Raw genomic sequence first — 18,504 nt, 5'->3', positions numbered from 1 at the left:
AGTTGATCAGATAATGTTGCTATTACCGAGTACAATATTCTCCAGGTTCTGTTCACTTCACTCTGCATCAGTTCATATAATCTTCCCAGATTTTTCAGAAATCTACCTACTCATCATTTCTTAAAGCACAATAGTGTTCATTTCATTCATATACCACAACTTGTTCAACCATTCCAAATTAATGGGCATTCCCTCAATTTTCAATTCTTTGCCACTCCAAAAAGAGCTGCTCCAAATTCTTTAGTTCAAGTAGCTCCTTTTCTTAAAGTAGTTCTTCTTTAGGAAGATATCGATGTGTATAATGAACATTTATAAAGAGCTTTCAGGTTGACAAAGCACTTTACATATATTACCTCCTTTGAGCCTCAACATATCCCCATGAGGTAGGTGCTATTATTAGACCTCTTTTACAGAGAAAGAAACAGCTTGAAAGAGGTTAAATGATTTATTCATGGTCACAAACTAGTAAGTGCCTGAGGCAGTATTTAAACCTAGGTTTTCCTGAGTGCAAATCTAGCAGTCAATTCAATATACCATCTAGCTGTTCCCAAATATGCAAAATTAAGACTTTTCCCCAGCTTACAGTTTAAACAAAATTGGGATTAGGTCAGCTAGCATAGCCTTTGCTTCAAAGTTTTAGTATAAAATAAATTTCTTCAAAATAAAGAAGGGTTTAATTTCAATAGGAACAGATGATCATTTATTTAAAACATAATAATAATAATATAATAAGGAGGCCAAGTAGTATAAGAGGAATAGCACTAAATTTTCAGTCTTGGAACCTGAGTGTGGATCCTAGGTCTATAAACTCATTCAATAAATAAAGTTATTTACCAGCCCTGAGACTCAATTTCTTCATATGTTAAATTAGGCGGTTGAATTAAATTACCTTTTAAACCACCTCAATCTCAAATTAGATGATTTTTGTTTCTTTGTTTTTTTGGGGGGGTGGCAATGAGGGTTAAGTGACTTGTCCAGGGTCACACAGCTAATAAGTGTCAAGTGTCTTAGGACAGATTTGAACTCAGGTCCTCCTGAATCCAGGGCTGGTGCTTTATCTACTGCACCACCTAGCTGCCCCCTAACTAGATGATTTGAGGATATTCCTCTTTGGAGTTCCTTCCGTAGGGCCAAAAGGAGGTTTTTGATAATTGTTTGCAAAGCTGCCTTAGTAAGCTACCTATCCTTTTCTCCCCAGGTACCAGAAGATGTTTCAAATCCCATCAAGCCAATCACTTAGACTATTTCAACATCTTCCTACCACTACTAATCTGCTCCTTCCCATTTGAAACAGTTGGGTATGGGGCAAGGATTTCCATCCATTGATCTTCCAGAAGTTCCCCAGCCTCTGGGGAAATTAATCCATTCATCTTTGAAGTTCCAACTCTAGGGCCCAAGTCAGTTTATTGGCATAATAAATCTATGTAAAATATAATAAATATATTATACTTATTGCCTGGCTCTAGAAGTCAGATGATATTTGTTTCACATTCTATCCAGCCATGCTCCCAAGCCATTTGTAACAGAGCTTTTGATAACATGACCATGACACCTTAAATGTCATGTCTAGTTTCAATGATTTCATTGGCCCAAGGAACTCCTATTGAGGAAACTCACCGTATTAAAGCAATTACTCAATATTCAATAATTTACAATTTTGAAAAGTTGTGCAGAGCATTAAGGTATTATGGGACTTAAATCTATGGCCTATGACAATACAACCATTATGTGTCAGAGGTCAGGTCTACCTGACTCTGAGGCCAGCTCTATCTCCATTAAGCCAAATCCAAATTCTGAAGAAGATCATTAGAATCAGTAGAATATGATAGAAAGAATATAGTTTATCTATAATCCAGAGGCCTGAGTTAAAATCTTAACTGTGTAACCCTGAGTAGGTCAGTTTATTCATTTAGTCCTTGGTTTCATTATCTGAAAAATGAGGTCAGCTTTAGGGGATTTCTAAGGTCCTTTCATTTCCAACAACCTAGCAATACATTTACACTTTGTTTTTTAACAGTATGTCCAGTAAGTTACTAACATTTCCTGAGGGACATACTCAACTAAATGAAATAGGAGGGACATGGGTTTAACTTGTGCCTGTGTATGCATATGAATCATGAAATCTATGTTTCTTTTCAAACATTTGTCTTGGGGGGGAGAAAATCAAGATTGTTTAGCATCATTAGATTTTTAGCATGATGAAGTTTGTTAAACAAGAAAATTGTGTTAGAAAATAAACAGATTGGATGGATCCATATTAGGGATCCTATAATTGTGAATTAAAAACTTAAATTCCTACCCCATGAAAAATATCTAAATAATCATAATGAATGGTATGAAGGCTTTGTGTTTATTGATCATAAAGATGGATAAATAAATGGGGAAAAACAGGCCTTTTACCCTTATAGATATTATTCCTGTTCAGATATCTCTAGAATAGTGGCAGCCTGGGGGAGGGAACAATTTTGACCAAAGTGAAATCAACATAATAGTTTTTGGCTGTTGTATTGCCAGTAGCTAGAGAATCCAAATGGTCAGTTCTACTATATTTCAGAGATGCACCTGCCAAATAATAATGATTAGCAATGTGTCAGGTTTGCATTTAAAACTATAAGCTTTCATTTGTTTATGCACACATATAATATGTATATGTATAGGGGGCAGCTAGGTGGCGCAGTGCATAAAGCACTGGCCCTGGATTCAGGAGGACCTGAATTCAAATCCGGCCTCAGACACTTGATACTTATTAGCTGTGTGAACCTGGGCAAGTCACTTAATGCCCATTGCCCTGCAAAAAAACAAAAAAACAAAAAAAACCCCAGTATGTATATGTATACACATACATGCATAACACATAATATATATGCATATGTGCATGCATATATGTGTATATATGTGTGTATGTATATGTATATATAATTTATATATGAAATGTCTGTGTATTTCTGTCTAGAGAAGTACTCAATTAAATTAAAACCTAAAAACTTTGGCTCTAATACTTCAAATGAAGCCAGCTAAACTACTGCTTTCTCTCTTAGCTATTTTCTTAGCATCTCATTGAATCAGGACCTGCTCCAATACCTAGCAATTAGGGATTTGTTCAAAACCAAAATTTCCCTGTAACACAATCAAACATATAAAATCTAATTAATTAACCCAAAAGCCTAAAGCTATGTGCTACAAAATGCTAATTTGTGACCAGCATGCATTACTGCATTAATTATAAAGTATAATTGGCATATTCAAAATATATTGTCAATAGCAATCATTTTCCATGTGCCCATATGAGAATACAAGCAATCCATTTTAAGCAATATCCACTACTGTTTATAACACTTACTCTTAGCAATAAAATCTAAAATGCTACTTAAATGTGAATTGTTAGTATTTATTTAAATTCTTTGCTGGCATGGCCGTTTATTCTACCAACTCAGATTTTAATCCCTCCATGATGTGTTCTTTAAGTCATGCCGTGGTTAACATTTCATCACCCTGAAAATAATATAGAGATGAGCCCTCCAAAGTCAGCTAAGTTGATTCTCAGGCAACAGTCCACTTCATGGCCTTTTTAGGAGAGGCAGATATGCCAGAAGTTGACCTCCATAGTCACTGCTCTCAGGAGTACATGGTTGCCTTCCTGACAATAATGAAGCATCACAGTAAGATATCCCTGGCAGTGACTTATTAGTATTAATAAATATTTAGACAACATTGTTGGATGATAATCAATATATCATGCTATCCTTATGACTCCTCACCCACCTGGGAGGCTAATATTTAAATATCCTTTTAGTTATTCTGAGAGCTCCCCCCCCCAAAAAAATAATTGGTACAATCTTGGAAACGCATAAACATATCTTAATGTTCTGTGACTGAGGCAGTGCTGAACAAGCAAATAAATCACTTGCCAATAATTCTTTATTTACATACTTCATCTTGCTTAATGATAAACTCCAAATGGTCACCACATTTTTCCCAGTTCATCCTTTAGTTGTATTTACAGAATACTTATCATGTGAAAAGATCCATATCAGGAAACTCCTAAGTTCACCTAATGTCCAAGTATGGAAAGAAATTTGTCTTAAGAGCATTCCATAGTCCTTTCTAACCTTCTAAAATATCATCCAATGTTTCTCAAAGGACAATTGAAATAGCTCTTTTGAGAAAGAAAACAAAGTATCTGCAAAGAAAAGCTGGCCAAGATAGTAGGTCTAATTAAAATGTTTTCTCCCCAGAGCTTAGCATTATGTGTGGCACATAGTAAGTGCTTTAAAAAGCCTATTAATTCAGAGATGATACAGACTTTTCTCTCCATAGGTTTTATTCTTAGGCAATGGTACTGTTTTCCTAGCATGCAGTGAAGATCCAACCACAGATTCAGTCTTTTATTTATTTATTTTTTTTTGGAGAGGCAGTTGGGATTAAGTGACTTGCCCAGGGTGACATAGCTAGTAAGTGTTAAGTGTCGAAGGCCGGATTTGAACTCAGATACTCCTGAATCCGGCGCCGGTGCTTTATCCACTCTGCCATCTAGCTGCCTAACACAGATTCAGTCTTTATCGTCTTCTTGCACATCTTATGATTAATGCAAATTCTCTTGCTCTGTTTCCTTCAAGATTTATAAGAAAAAGAGCTATGACTATAACCGAATGGGCACCCAACTAAAGTAAACAGGAATATGGAGATACTGCTTCAAAAGACACAGGGGAATCTTTCTTAATGGAGACATCAACTAAGCAATGTATAATATAAAAAATAAAGAAGATGAAGGAAGAACTAGTGAGACATCAATACAAATAAGCAGCACAGAAAAAAAACCTAATGGAGGAGTAGAAACTTATGGTATCATATATCATAATGCAATAGGGATTGGATGCATAGCCCATCAAGAAAAAAAAAAGTCATTAAAGGCCTTAGGTTACCAACACATGTAAACAGCTTGGTTTCATAAAATCCTTTCCACAAAAATATCACTTCTAAATGTTTAAGTAGAACATGATGGTACAGTTATGGAGGCAGAGTTCAGGATTATAAGGCTAATGCAGTGAGGTATTTCTATAATTCTAGACATGCTAAACTAGAATTGGGTGAAAGACATGATTCTCTAGGGCCTTTTCCAAAGGGATTTTCTTTTTTTGTAATGTTTTATTGTGTTTCATTTTTACATAATAATCATTTACAGCATTTACAGATTACTCCCACTCTGAAAAGTCTTTGGAAACAAAGTAAAAGTGACTTCATCTGAATGTGCATGAAACAAGAAACATACCCCCCACCGCTCTAGTAAAAAGATATGGAAATCTCTTTCCCCAATCCTAACTTGTACTCCAAAAGGGGGGAAAACAGACAAGAAAACACAAATTTCTTATAACAAAATGTATTATTAAGCAAACAAATTCCTTCAACAGCTCTATACAAATTTTAGCTTCTAATTCCATACTCTACATGATGGATTTATCACTTCTCTGTCATGGCTAGTATGTTTTATCACTGAAAGTACTAAAAGAATCCATATAACTTTTCTATATTTTGCTAGTTGGGGAATATTATGGTAGAGCCTTTCTGGGGACTGCATTATCATGGAAGCATTTCTTAGAACTTGGGAAACGTAACAAAGATACTAAAATAGATCCAGTGAAAGGAGAAGGTATTTCTAGTGCAGCAAGAGAATACAAAATTGCCACACTTTATTTTATTACTGCTTTTTCTTTTTATATAAGAAGTGAAAGCTCTTATAGGTCCTTAACTGGTGAAAAAATGACTTCAAAGGATTAATTCCTCTCTGAGGAAGAGACAGAGGGAGATGAATCCACTTTCCTAATGTCAGATAGGCAGGATCTGAACCCAAGTCCTGTTACTTTTCCACTGTATGTAGCAGGTTGCCTCCAATTCATCTTTTTGCAAATGGAAAAACTGAAGCCACAAAATGTTAAGTGGCTTATCCAAGGATATGCAGGGAGAAAGTGGAAAATTCAATTGAATCCAAACCCAGGAATCCTTGGTCCCATACTGCTTTCATGAATTTTCTCAGTGACAGATTTAGTGCCTTTGGATTTCCCTTGATAAATTTGGAGAGGCTTGTGAACATGTTGGCCATAGGGTAAAGTTATGTGGCCATAACATCTTCAAAGTCATAGAGTAGGGGTAAGCTGCATCAGTGGACAGGCTACACACACCAATGAATTCATGGATCCTTAAAATGCTAGAATATATACTATCACACATTCGTTGTCTTCTACTTTTTTTGCTCACTTCAATCCTCTAACTCTAACCCCCCCCCCACACACACACATACACATACACACCCTTCACTCCCCCTGCATCTCCGAGGATCTCAACATTTATCAGGAACACTCATGCCCTCTGATATGAATTCCTTCAACATTATTCTTCCATCCTACTAACTCTCTGAATCCTCATTTATCTTATTATGTTTACCTTCAATCTCAGAGAAAGGGATTGCCTTCCTTAACTTGCCCTGTGCTATTAATATAATCTCTTCTCTTAACCTCAGTGACCTTATCCCATCAATAATGACCTCCCATTTTTTTCAGTCTCTTACTCACTAAAGGCTCCTTTCCTGGAATTTACAAACTTATTTAGATGTACTGCTCCCTCCCCAAAATCCTTTTAAAAACTCTATCTACTCAATATGGAAAGCTCCAACTTTATCACTCCGTCAAGAAGGATTTATGTGAAAAGCACTGGAGATAAAAAGAAAAGCAAAAAAGCTATGTTCTGTTTTCACACACTAATGGTGGAGATAGCAGGTAAATAACTATGAAAAAAACCCAACAAGATATATATGACATTAATTGGAAATCATCAACAAAGGGAAGTCTATATTATTAAAGGGGATTAGAAAGCTTCTTATAGAAGATGGCATTTTAGTTGGGACTTGAAGGAACCAGAGAAGCCAGGAAGTGGATATAAAGATGGAAAACGTACAGGTAAGTAGGCTAGCTAGTGAAAATACCCAGTGTCCTATATGAGGAAGAGTAAGATGCCAATGTCACTGGATTGAAGAATGTGGAGGGGGGTGAAGGGGAAAGGTGTTGAGAGAGATCTAAAAGGCATAAGAAAACAAGAAAGGGAAGTAGCCCAAGTTTGAAACCTTCCTTAGAAGGTAGCAGTGTGATCTTGGCCAAATCACTTAATTTTTCAGTTTCCTTCCACATAATAATCATCACATTATTTACCTCCGAGAACCATTGTAAGGGAAGTACATAAATATGAATTATGGCTATCATATCATGTCTTTTATCATAGATATTTATGTATCTTTTCTTTTTTAGTAGGTTCTAAGCTTGAGAATGGGGTGTGTGCTATGAGAACTTCATTTTTTAGAACTATGCATAAAAGAAATGAGGAAACACTGAGTGTGAGTCTAAGAGATTTTCAAGAGCAAAAGTCAGGAAATTTACTTAATGGGCTTTGGGATATTGTTTTGGATTGGCTAAAGGCATTTTGGACATTCCACGAGTTCTCAGTTTTGTTCTGGAGAACATTACCCAAGTGACATATTAACATATTGCTTGATGTAATAGAAAAAAGGATCTTCATTTTATTCCCCTATTCTAAAGATTCTCTAATTTTTATTTTCTTCCTGTATGCAGTTCTAGATGAATACATTTTTAGTGATAGATAGGGTCTTTGAGATATTCTGATCCAAACTGCTGGTTTTACAGATCCATTTAATGGAGAAGTGAATGAATGAGCTGACTCTGACACTTAATATTTGTGTAAATTTGGGAAACTCACAGTCTCCTGGCCTCTGTTTCCTCATTTGAAAAACAAGGGAGTTAGATTATATGGCCACTGGGATCCTTAGAGCTCTGAACCTATGACTCTATGAAGTACATTTTAATAAAGTACTAAAATGGCTTAACATAACCAAGATTAGCACATGTTAATATATTGATGTTTATAAAGAGTTATCACTGTGTTTTTTTTAAAGTTTAAACAATTCAATCTTCATTATTAAAACTAAAATAAACCATAAATCTATATAGGTGTCACAGAATCATATATTTTCCTAATTTATAGTTAGGATAAATAATTTGTCATACATTTTATTTCACAGGCAAGGAAGTTGACCTAGGGAGGTAAATGACTACCAAAATTTCATGCAAATTTATAATATATTCTATACAGCCAGAGGATGCCCCAGTCATTCTACCACCAATGAATGGCTGAGAAGAAAACCACCACTCTCCACTCAGAATATTGCTGGATAGTTTTTAATTAGAAACGTAACAGCTCATTAACCAAAATGATTACACAAATGAAATGGTCACAAAGAAAAAAGCAAAAACATAAAATAAAAAAGGAATGCAATTATAAATATGCTAATTCTCAAGCAAATATTCAAGAACAGTTCAAACAGCTCCATCAAAAACAACAACAAATAATATCCAGATCATTTATCCATGTTGCAAAAGACAACCAAGGAATGTTCTTCCTTTATAAAGTCCTTTACACATTTATCAGTATCAAAACACTGAAACTTCAATTTCAGCAAATGCTATCTACCTTTGAAGTGTTTTATGATCTGTCAAGTGAAGATATTTTATGGAACAACTTTATAACCTCCATTTATTTGTCCTTTCAGAGAACCTTCAATGGGTGATGAGGTCCCTGAGAGCCTTAGTGCCCAAAGGAATTCTGCTGGTTCACTGAATTAAATGTAGAACCTCATTCTTCATTGCATCTGTCTTTGTTCCTCTTATTTTATTTCAGTTTCTTTACTTTGACCTAAAAAACTAGATCTGCCACACCTCTACACCATCAAAACAAAAACTGTTGTGATTATCTTCTCTTCCATGGATTAGAATTTACTGATTCATCCTGTTAGCATAGTTACTTATGAATGAGAACTCAACAATATAAATCATGACTTTGTTAAATCAATTCAACAAATTTAAATTGGTTTAGTAAACAACAACCCAAAGGTCTTCTAGATTGTTTCTATTTTCAAGGTGGAAAGAGAGGTTTAAAGTTGCAAATGACAATTAGTGGGTTCATAATAATACCACAACATATATGGACAACTAGATAGCAGTCCTCAAACCATGAGTGGACCACTAGGTCTTTTTGGAAATTTTTATCCTACAAATAAATTTCACACTTTATTTTTAAAAAATATTTTAAACAGACTAGCTAGAATTTTACCCTCTTACATGGGCTAAAATGCAGAGCAGTGAACAGATTTCAGGCATTATTTTAGCAAAGCCTGTTAATATGAGTTATATTACTAATGTTCTTGAAGTCTTAAATCTAGCAACTTAATCTGAAGGTGTCACATCTTGCTGCATGGTAGAGGCCTGGAATTAGAGGACTTCTAAGCCTCAGTTTGTTATGATGTGTTTTGAAATGAGTTTTGTTTGTTCAAAAGGATGAACAAGGCAAATCCATTGACTCCATTTCTTATCTGTAGGTTAATTTCACACTTCTTCCATAAATAACATCTATGCTCTGGCCTCTGTAAAGTTCTCACACTCACCACTATTCTCATATCTTCGCCTGCTTCCTGCCACTTTGGTTTATTGACTTTCAATATGACCCAAGGTCTAGAGTAGACTCCTTCCACATTTTTAACTCTTGAAATCCTGATTACCTTTCAAGGCTTAGTTGACCCACTTTCTCCTACAAAAAGCTTTCTTTAAACCTCTAGGATTATTCTGAGATCTTCTATGTATTTAATCCTAGAATGACTTGTATTTGCATTATTTCAAAATATTTGATCCTTCCTTGTTTCTCTTACTGCCATAAATACACACACACACACAAACACACACACACACACACACACATACACATGACAGTATATTCTATGAGAGTAGAGACTATGGCTTTATCACATAACAATAACATGTATCACATGTTACATATTAAATAAATGCATGCAGATTAACATAAGTAGAATTTTGGTGAAAGTACAAAGAAGCCTTTGAATATATCATATAATTTGAAAAGTTCACACTCCTTCACCCACTCTCTCCTCCAATCTATTTGGCTTTCTTGCTATTCTTCACACATGGCATGGCATCTTCTGTCTCTTTGTCTTTGTACAGGTGTTTTATATTCCATCCCTGGGATATACATCTTCTGCAACTCTGCTTTTCATATCCCAAGCTTCCTTAAGAATCTGGCTCACATGCTACCTCCTATATGAGGTATTCCCCCTAGCTGTTACTGCTTTCCCACCTCCTGCAATGAAATTTTATGAACATTGTACAGATTTTGTGTATACCTATAAATGCACATATTGTGCAATGGCACACTGTTAAGAAGCAAACTCCTTGAGAGGAGGGACCATTCTAGTTCTATCTTTCAATCCTCAGAACCTAGGACAGCACCTTCTTGTTTACTGCAGAAAGACTTCTTTACTCCTTTATCTTGGTTCCTTCCTTTTGAGACTATTCCCAATTTATCCCCTTTTTACTTGTTTATACAATATCATATTCATGTCATCTCCTCCAAAAGACCAGGAGATCCTTGAGAACAGAGACTGGTTTTGACTTTCTCTGTACCCTTCAGTGCTAAGCCCAGTGCCCTGGGCTACGGAGAGTAATAGGAGTTTAATAAATACTTATTGAGTGACTACTTGGCACATATAGTACCAACATATAATTAATTGCTCATTGACCAATGCTATTTTCCCTTCAAAAAAGCCACAAATTATTTTTCCTCAATGACTCTAAGTTATTATAGAAGAATCATAACAAAAATTAAACTTGATAGGCTCTAAATAAATTAGGCCTGCCATGTTCTAGGAAGACTTGGGTTCCATTAAACTACACCTTGAAATTTCTGAATATAAAATAAAATATTCTCATAGTTTCTCATTTAACAAAATGTTTACTGGAATTACCAGAAATGCCACATTTATTAAGCTCCGTGTGTGTGTGCGCGCGCATGTGTAGATTTGGTAAAGTATAATGGAGGAAAGTAAATCTTCTAAAGAGTAATAAAGAAATTGAGAATGAGAGATTGGAGAATAGGGAAGAAGGAATAGAATCAAGATTGTGCAAATGAACAGCCTATATTTATTTTTGTTTTGTTTTGTTTTTGTTTTTTGTGGGGCAGTGAGGGTTAAGTGACTTGCCCAGGGTCACACAGCTAGTAAGTATCAAGTGTCTGAGGCCAGATTTGAACTCAGGACTTCCTGAATCCAGGGCCAGTGCTTTATCCCTTGTACCACCTAGCTGCCCCACAGCCTATATTTATTGAGGAAAAATACTCCATATGTATAAAACTAAATCTCATGGGGAAAGATCTGAAGAGTAGCATGCTAAGTAAGCTATTCGATGATGTTTCAAAAGGCAAGTATGATATTAAGATGCAAAAGTAAAAGTATGACATGTGGGAAGAAGCATACTTCTCAGTATAGTGGATCTTGGTCTAAATCACAGTCTGGCCTTTTGCTACCTGTGTGACCTAGGTCATGCTATTTAAACTGTATGGGTCTTAGATTCTTCCTTTTTAAAAAATTAGGGAATTGGCCTGGATGGCTGCTAAGGCCTCTTCTGGCTCTAAATCCATTATTACCTAAGTATTGATTAAATTAAAATGGGGAAAGTTTTATCTGTAACCTAGGTCATGGAATAACATATTTGTGAAGTGAACCAGCAGAAGAAAGACGTAGTAATAAAGAGTATCAGCTCAAGAGAGAATTGAGAGAGAAGAAAAAATGGGGTAAAGCAGACCACGTCATAACCCTCTACCCTTTTGGCTCTACAAACTCTGTCTTGATGATGAGCCCCCTTGAATTCAACTCTAGAGTCCATGCAGAAGGTTTTCTAATGTAAATAGGTAACCCATGCTTTATCTCTACTGAAATTTAGTCCGTCATTTCCAGTTGCCTGGTAGAGTATCTACCTAAATGAATCATCCTTAGTATCCGTGGCCTTTCTGCCTAACTTGATCCTTCATCCTAAATTCCTGTGATTATTGAGGCCGGCATCATCCTTCTAGTCAGACAGTTACTTTGGAGTCTTCCTCAGTTGCCCTGCATATTTAATCAATTACCAAGTCTTGGTGATGCCATCTCTTCATCATCCCTCCCACCATTCCCCTTTTGTCTACTCACAATATCTATTATGCTAATTGAGGTCCTTAAAATCTGGACTCTTGCAATATATTCCAAAGTTATCTTTCTCCATCCATTCTCTTCTCTCACTAATCGTACTTCCACACAACTAACAACTTACTATTCCTATAGAATCAGTCTAACCATTTCTCCCACTGATTCTGGAAATTTATATGATTCTTCATTGATTTTAGGATATATGCTAACCTATCTTTCTAGGCTGATTGCATATTACTATCTTTCATATACTCTACAACTAAGCAAACTTGTCTACTTGCTCATTATTTGTGGACCATGTTTTATCTCCTTTGCAGTCTATTCCAATTCCTGGAATGCTGGATCTCTCTTCACCTCTCCTCCCTTGAAATTCTTAGCTCCCTACAAAACTTAACTCAAGTATCATTGCCTTCAAGAGGCCCTAATTTTTGAAGTCAACCATCCCTCAACAAATCACTTCATTTTGACTTCATATAAAAATGTAGATTTGTATATAAAATCCCCAATGCTTAATGAACTGCTTTAATTTTTTTGAAGTTTTTTTTTTAATATTTCAGAAGGGTTTTTTTTTGTTGTTTTTGTTTTTGTTTTTTCCTGTGTACATGGGCTGGGGGGAAAGGCAGGGAGGGAATCATAAATTTAGAGATGTTATCTACTTTGCAGGTCATCTTAAGTTAATCTTCCCATTTTTCACATGAGAAAACTGAGGTTGGAGAGGCTATGTAGCAAGTGACAGAGCCAATACTTGAACCTATGTTCTCATATCAAGAGTATATATGTAAAACATTGTTCAACACTCTTCGATTATTGTAGTAAACCTTTAGCAGCTTGATTCTAAATTAGGATATAAATTTTATGGCAAGAAAAGATAAATGTTTGCTCTCATCTCTATTTGATATCCTTGTACTTGCTGGGACAGTTTAACATAAGGGTACTCCCTGGATTTCTCACCAGAATACCCATATCTAAGCTCCACAATGGAGATTAATACGAGCTGAAAGAAGATTCCATTAATATGCTTAAACGTTTGAATAATAGACTGATGGGAGATGGTTCAGAAACTAGAATAGTGTGCCTTAGAAGAGAGAATTTGTGCACTGCAAGCACAAAGGAAGGCTTAGGCAGATAGGTGGTATAATGGAGAGGATGCTGGCCTGAGGAGTAATCAGACTTGCAGGATTCAGATCCTGCTTCAGGCATTTCATAGCTATGGGCCCCAGAGGGGCCTCATATAGAAAATGAGGAGGCTGGGCTTAATTAAAGAAAATCTATGATCCTGTGATCTTTTAATACAGCAGGTTTTTTTTTTCTTTCTACAGTTAAGTGGCAGAAAAAAGGAAGCAGAGGGGTGTATGAACTCTGACTTGACAGAAAGATGGATATACTGATGATATTCAGGGCTATACATTTGGAAAGGAGACCGTGAAACTGTGGACTATGGGCAGTTTTACATAGGATACATTCAAATCTATTAGGTGTGATAAAGGGCATTGCTAGTTAAAGACAAGGGGATGGACCAGATGATCTCTCAGCATCCCTTCAAAGTTCACAATTCTAGGATGCCAGAGGCCTCAGAGCCATAAAGTAACAGAAGCACTTGGTCAAGTATTCATGCTGATGCCATGAAGATATACAAGATGCATAAAGTTTTGAGTATTCATGCATTCATCATAGTGTGCTTAGTTTGTCTATGTTGTGTTTTTTTTAACTAATATAGAAAGCTTAGGCACAAGTCTAAATGACTGTGTGTGTCTGTTGATGTGACAAATAGAGGAGGGAGAATGAATATAAAATGATCACCCCTTTATTTTCAGATAAAATCTGTGCAAATTCATATATAATCTACCAACAAATATAATCAAAGTGAAGCCATTAGAATATTTTTTCTCCCCAAGCACAACTTATGCTCCTATAAAATGTCTAAAAGAACCAAAATATATAGAAAAAGACAAATGGAGAGACAGATAATAATAGATAAATAGTAGAGACATAGAGAGACAAACTGAAGAACTATAGATAATAGACAATGAGACAGAGTGACACATAAAGAGACTGCAAACCAGTTTTGATCTGGGTACAAATTCATGATGAGGCATATAATAAAAATGATATTCATTTGAGAAAATGCATCTGCATTTTTTTCATTCTGAAACAAAAATGAATCAAAACAGCAAAAGTCTCCCTCGATTGCATCTTTTATAAAATATGCAACAGATAAGTGTCCCCTTGAAACAGACTAAGAAAGAGCTAAATTCATTCCAAAGGCTGATCAGTTCTCTTAAAAATGACTAGACACAAACTTATAATCTTTGAGGTGCCTTCTTAGAAGATAAAGCAAGCTGAAATTGAAATTCTTTCTGTGTCCTAAAGAACCAACAAATAAACCGAAACAACTAGTCTTTCATTTCACTTTTGCTGTAATTGACTGGAGCCATGGTTGATTTAACACCCCAAAAGGCAAGAATGGAGGAACATGCATCCTGAAAGGGAAGCTAACATTGGCTCTCCATGGGCTAACATTATTTAACAGCACTGTCAGGATGCTATTATATTGCCTACACATACTAATATATTCCTGCTTTGTTGAAAGGACAATTTAGTTTCTTGAAAATCCGCCTTGATTTAGCAGTTCCCTTGAATAATATTACCTCCCACAAATTGTGAGCTAACAAGGAGAAAACCCTTTGAGGATTCCCACCCTGCACCAAACAGAGCTCTGTCTAGTGTATATATTGAATCCTAAAGGAGTACAGTAAGGAATTACATGAGGTTAGCCACTCTAAGGAGGGCAATGTTTCTATTGCTTGGAAAACCTCTAAATAATTTCCACTCCATTTACCTGCCGCATTCCGGAGATGACATAATGAGGCAGAATGAGCTGCAGACAGGACCACACAGCCTACACTTGTGACAAATTATACCTACCATTAAGAAGAAAGTCAGAAAAAAAAAAAAAAAGGATGTGCACGGTTGAAAAGGAAAGAAATGTTTTAATTGTGCGCTGAGTTTCATCATCATCACCTAGTGTTCAAATCAAAGATATCAAGGAAGAAAAGGACCCAAGGAATGCTCTTGAAAAGGAGGAAAGTTAAGGTACACCAGGATTTAAGGAAAGAATGGTGGCCTATGTTATAATACCTACTGTACAATATAGATGCACAAAAGGATTTGAGTATGTCTGCATAGCATAATATAGACTGTTGAATGGAAATGATAAACTCCATGAAGTTGATGTTTGAGAAGCAGTAATATCAACTTGTTTCTAATCACACAGAACATTTATACTCTAAAAGTAGTCTTTCTTGCCTCTCCTATTTTCCAAACCTTTACTGAAAGACCTATTCAGAAAGCATACATCAGCTGTGAAGAGTGAACTTGTCTCTAACCAATCACATGAGAACAAACCACTGACCATATCACCACCAGCTCACATACACACTCATTAAACTTCAATGGCTCCCTATTGACTTTAAGTATAAAACGCTCTGTTTGACATCCCCTTGTAACCTAGCTCCCTCCTACCTTTCCAGTCTATTTATACCTTACACCTTAATGAGCACTCTTTGATCCAGTGACATTGGCCTTTTGGCTGTCCCATGAACAAGACGTTCTACCTCTCTGTCTACACTCCAGGCATTCTCACTAGCTATGGCCCATACCTGTAATGCTCTCCCTCCTCTGTTTTGACTACTGACCTCCCAGGACTTCCTTTAAGTCACAACTGAAATCCCACCTTCTATAGGAAGTCTTCCCCAACCCCTCTTAATTCCAGTGCCTTCCCTTTGTTATTCATTTCCTATTTATCCTGTAAACAGCTTGTTTGAATATATTTCTTTGCATTACACCCTAAATTCCTTGAGGGCAGGGACTGCCTTCAGCCTCTTTTTGCCTGGCACTTAGTTGGTACTTAATAAATGTTTATTGCTTGATTATTTTTCAGCAATAAAAGAAACACCTAGGCAATCAAATTAGAATGTACTATAACATTATATATACTGTGCTTAATCTCATTTCACTTCAATTATTTGTTCAAGAAAAACAATCAGATGGAAAACCACAGTGGGATTTATAAACCAAATACAATTACATTTTAATTAACAAGTAAGAATTAGCTAAGTGATTTGTTGTTCAGACTTAAGGGTGCCTTGAGTTCTTTTCCTTTTTCCAAATAACCCCACAAAAGCCCCAAACTATGTTATTACCCTTCTCCAACATACATACTGGGAATCTGTTGGATCCTGTGGACAACTACAAATGCATCAGACAATCCCACTTTCACTGGATGATTGGTTGTACTTATCTGGGTCACCAACACAGGAATCTGGGGGAAAAAAGGAAAAAGAAAAGCAAATCGATATGTGTTAGTTTTGAACATCCTCTCAAGGGAAAAACAAATAACAACAACAACAACAAAACAACACAACAAGATAAAGTGTGATCCTTCCTGATTATATGTTTGATGGCTGAATTCAAATAACTGAGGAGACATGAGAAGTTCTGAAAAATAAAGATACAGGGATAAGAATAGGGACAGAAACTGTGATTTCTCTGGTGTTTGAACTTCCAGTGAGGAATCATCTTTACCATTGCAGGTTGATATCATTTTTGTAATTTATCATTTTAGAGAATTGCTTACAGCAATTATAGGCTAAGTGACTTGTGCAAGGTCAAACATTTAGTAAAACTCAGAGGTGAGGTTTGAATCCAGGTGTTTCTGGCTCCTAGACCAACTCTCTATACTTGTCCAAGGTCATGTAGCTAGCGAGTATCATAAGGGGATCTACCTTAGATACTCATTAGCTACATGACCTTGGACAAGTCACTTCTGATTCCCAGCTTCCTCATCTGTAAAATGCTTTTGACATTTCTATCATCTAACCCACAGAGCTGTTGTGGGCAAAGCGTGTTGAAATCTTAAAGCATAAAATTAATGGAAGCTGTTATCAAGAATAAAATGAAAGCATAAAAGCATCCTCTTGACCTATAGGTTGTTGGCTTTTATAGAGATGGCACTTTAAGGTTTATCAAGTGTTTTACACACATTATCTCATTTGCTAATCAAAGATGTTTGATAATAAAGTGTCCTCAGAAGACCATAAAAGTGAATCAGCAAGGACCAGGACTGTCAAACTTGTGTTATTCAGTTGACAAATAGCACCAAATATGCATAGGAACCCAGTAAATGTGGTTTACTGATGCTAGTCAATTAGAATATAAAGAACTTTTTTTCCCTGTCTCTTGAATCTAAATATAATCAGATTTGAATTCAAATTAAATAATACAGAGGGAATATATAGAAAACATCTTAGTAATAGGAAGTTCTATATGATATAAGATAATATTCTGAACTTTTGGAGGAGAAGGGGGCAATTTCCAGGTCTTTGAGTTCACTGGTGTAGGTAACTCACAGTATGGAAACTCATTCTACCACTGCAGATTATCACATTTTTACTCAATCTCTCTCTCTCTCTCTCTCTCTCTCTCTCTCTCTAGTCTTAGAGAGTCACTGAGAGATTCAGTGACTTAGTTGTGGTCACAAAGCTGGTATGTGCAAGGGGCAGAATTTGCACCCAAGTTTTCCTTACTTTAAGGCTGCCCCGTAATTCAGTCTGTATTGTTGTCTTTCACTGATTTAACTGTATAGGAATGAATGATGTTTGGATGGTTTATTGAGGTAGGGCTGGCTATTTGTCCCTACATTAAATGACCCTAGACTACTTTACCTTTGCATTACTTATGTATGCATTTCATGGTTTTTTGGTCTGTTTGGTTGTCACTATCAGACTTACTCCAGGTTAAGTGTCCCTTCTCCCTATCCCAGGCTACCTTTCAAAATTATTTGTAAAATGAGGAAGTTGAATTAAATGCCTTTTAAGATCCCTTCCACTTCTAAATCTATGGTCCTGTATCATCACCACCACCACCACTTTTTATTCATCTTTTTATTATGATCTAGAAAACTCTTAAGAATGACAAATAATGCTACTAGTGAACAAACATTTATCAAGTGGTCTAAAACAACCCCAAAGAGGTTCTCTTTCTACTTAGGAAGATGCGATAACTTACAAGTGGCAACATTTCCCAAAATACAATGCAAGTCTGCAAGTCAAATCTACATGTTGATCTTGAAAATTCTTGACTGAAATTCCAACTAAACAGCAGGAAGACAGTCCTCCCAAGGGCATATTTGTTTTCTATTCTCAGTTCCAAACGAAAACAAAATTCTTCTATCTTTTTGCATCTAAAATCTTTTGAAAATATATATGAAAAATTTAAGATTATATGAATGAGGAAAAATTTTTGAGAATTATGAACTTTTGATAGGAAAGGCACAGAAAGACCCAAGACTGATATCAAACTGACTTACTTTGAGAAAGTCTCAGTGGGATATATGAGGAATTATGTTTTCATATATA

At 35.9% G+C, this 18,504-nt stretch overlaps 1 protein-coding gene across 2 annotated transcripts in view; it reads right to left on the bottom strand.

The window, feature by feature from the left end:
- PLXDC2 (plexin domain containing 2) overlaps nucleotides 1-18,504 on the bottom strand; it is a 501,202-nt gene that overhangs the window by 110,867 nt on the left and 371,831 nt on the right. For both annotated transcript variants that reach the window (XM_043966481.1, XM_043966482.1), the window contains exon 7: nucleotides 16,310-16,409. In XM_043966481.1, the coding sequence (XP_043822416.1) occupies nucleotides 16,310-16,409 (100 nt within the window). The remainder of the gene's footprint in view (nucleotides 1-16,309; nucleotides 16,410-18,504) is intronic.

Source organism: Dromiciops gliroides, chromosome 5 (genome assembly GCF_019393635.1).
Source record: "Dromiciops gliroides isolate mDroGli1 chromosome 5, mDroGli1.pri, whole genome shotgun sequence".
NCBI lineage: Eukaryota > Metazoa > Chordata > Mammalia > Microbiotheria > Microbiotheriidae > Dromiciops > Dromiciops gliroides.
The sequence above is the reverse complement of the archived record's forward strand: the minus strand, read 5'-3'. Positions and strand labels throughout refer to the sequence as shown.